We start from the raw sequence: 2,805 nt of genomic DNA on the forward strand, positions 1-2,805 counted from the left end.
CACACACGCACACACACACACACACACACGGCTGAACTTGTCCTGACCTCTGGAGTCGGACTGTCAGGTCGACCTGCGGGTCCGTCCACAGCAGCAGTGGTCGCTCTCACAGATTTATATTTGACTCCCCAGACGGATCTGCTCATCACCAACACTGGTCTGTGGTTCCACTGGTCTGTGGTTCCACTGGTCTGTGGTTCCACTGGTCTGTGGTTCCACTCATGTCTCCATTTCATTTTTCCCATTAAAAATAACTAAAATCCAATTCATTTATTCCAGCCCCCGCCCCCCCCCCACAGAAATATACTATTAATGAATGAATTAATTTAATTAACCCCCATCTAAAAACACAGATATAAACAAATATATTGATCATATAAAACAATAATAATTAATAAAACATGTTGTAGTATTGTTATAAAAATGGGTAAAATAACCAGAGAGGAAGACAGCGCCACAGTGTGTCGAGTGGAGGAATGGAGCTGTGTATCAGGAGGTTACTCCTAACCTGGTAATCTAGTATTTACTGTCTCTCTGCTGTCTTCCACTCTGATCTTCCTCTTCTAACTCTTCTTCTTCGTTGGCTGGACGTTGGTGCTACCTTTTAGCTACATCCAGGCTAAGCTAGGCTAAGCTAAAGCCCGTGGTGCAGCTACGTAAAGACGAACCGTGACTTACGATTTGTCTCTGCGCTGAGGGAAGCGTCTCTGTGGACTGCTCTGTCGTCGCCGTGGTGATAAGGATTTTCCTCGACTCCGCTCTTTGATTGGTGACTGTGCGCTGGACGATTTCAGGATCTACGGAAAAAAACAGACAGAACAGCGCCACCATGGATGAGATGTTCAGGTGCCCAGTACTGATCCTTGTCTTCACTAGGGCTGTGTGTTGGCAAGACCCTGACGATACGATACGTACCACGATACAATATACACCGATATACTGCAATACTACAGACGCGGTGATATAGTTTTCTTTTTATTGTAATCCTTTAGAGAGGTGTTAAAGATGACATTTAGCTAACCCCACTGACTTGGCTAAAGCTAGTTTTCTCTAGCTAGCTGCCAGTCCCTCAGACTAACTAACTAGTACACCGTTGTAGACAGTAGTAAACTGAGTGAAGTACTTGGTGAAGTACACACGTATCCTGTGTTTTCCTGGCAGTAGTGTGAGGTCGTCGTCAACGTCGTGCAAGAAACCAGAAACAGGACGTGGACCGTGTTCCACAGCTGGTCATGTGACGCTGTGATGTGGGTCAGTGTGTGACAGAGTGTGTGACAGAGTGTGTGTGTGTGTGTGTGTGTGTAAACTGTACCGTGATCTCATCTTATAAAAATGTCCTCGCTGACCAAACAATCACTGGACACTGAGGACAGGACGTGTGGGGGGAACTATCTATAACAAATGTACATTCTCTCAAGTGGAGCAGAGAGAGAGAGAGGGAGAGAGAGAGAGGGAGAGAGACAGCTGCAAACTCACTGACCTACATCTTCAGCTGACATGGTGTAAACACCAGTATCTAACACACACACAAACACACACACACACACACACTGTTGTAGTTGCTTTGTTGGTGAGCGTTTAGCTACCTTTTAGCTACGTATTAGCTACCTATTTGCTACCTATTAGCTACCTTTTAGCTTCCTATTAGCTACCTATTAGCTACCTTTTAGCTACCTATTAGCTTCCTATTAGCTACCTATGAGCTACCTTTTAGCTACCTTTTAGCTACCTATTAGCTACCTTGTTCATTGTTGAACCGTAACCTTTACTTGTTTTGGTTTTTCTTTAATTCATTTCACAGTTTAATCTTTTGTACCAATGTTGGTCTGCAAACCCTACCTTCATCCTCATGTCTCGCCCGTGTTTCTCCAGCTCCTTCTTCATCTCCTGAGCTCCCAGTCTGGTGGCGTTCAGCACCAAATGCTTCCACTCGATTGGCTGGAAAACATGTGGGTCGTGGGGCACGTACAGGCCGATCTTCACCTGGAGAGGGCAGACAGAATTGATCAGCACCTCCTGCTCCTCCTCCACCTCCTGCTCCTCCTCCACCCGTACCTTCTTCAGTGTGTGCTGGTATCTCTTGTAGGAGCTCTCAAACTCTGCCACCAGTTCCCCCAGCGTGCGGTGGCTCAGTGGTTTGTCCATCAGGTCCTGGCGGCGGCTCATGCCCAGAGAACCGTAGCGGCCGTTGCAGTAGACGCCCAGCACCACATGGTGGAAGCAGTGGCCTGAAAACTGAGTCTTAAAGCTGATGGAGAAACGCTCCAGAGACGTCAGGCCATTGGTCAGGTATCTGCTCAGTGGGAGGAGCTTAAAGAAAACCTGGATGGAAACTCAAACTTCTGCTCAGGTTTAGCTCATAAATTAGCACAAATAAATCTAAATGTTTACTGTATGTAGAAATAGCGAGAAGTAAAACAACAACGCTAACAATTAGCTGAGTTTTAGCCAAAGATTAGCCCCATTCAGAACGCTGACCATAGTTTGACCAAAGTTTTCTAATAAATTGCAGAATGGCACACACGTAGCCCGGAAAGCTAACGGTTAGCCGTCAGACCGTCTAACACTGCTGTAGCGGTCAAACCTCTCTAACAGGTTCTGGAGGATCAATAGTTAAAGCACCGCTAGCTCAGAATTAGCCCAGTCAGAAGGAGAACCGGCCAAAACTGGAAACTAAACGTCGACGTCAGCGACAGAAACAAAGAAACAAAGTTACTGAAAAAAACTGAACATCATGCAGTGTTGATGTGTGAGCTCTGCTGGAAGATTAACCCTACCAGCGGGGGGTTGGGGGGGGTGAGGGGG

General features: G+C 46.5%; 1 protein-coding gene across 1 annotated transcript in view; it reads right to left on the minus strand.

Annotated features, from left to right (window-relative positions):
* Positions 1-2,805, minus strand: part of vash2 (vasohibin 2) — a 9,990-nt gene that overhangs the window by 2,871 nt on the left and 4,314 nt on the right. The window contains 3 exon segments of the mRNA XM_025056818.1: positions 679-797; positions 1,840-1,983; positions 2,056-2,293. Of these exon segments, the coding sequence (XP_024912586.1) occupies positions 679-797; positions 1,840-1,983; positions 2,056-2,293 (501 nt within the window).

This window comes from Cynoglossus semilaevis, chromosome 7, assembly GCF_000523025.1.
Source record: "Cynoglossus semilaevis isolate Cse_v1.0 chromosome 7, Cse_v1.0, whole genome shotgun sequence".
NCBI classification, from domain to species: domain Eukaryota; kingdom Metazoa; phylum Chordata; class Actinopteri; order Pleuronectiformes; family Cynoglossidae; genus Cynoglossus; species Cynoglossus semilaevis.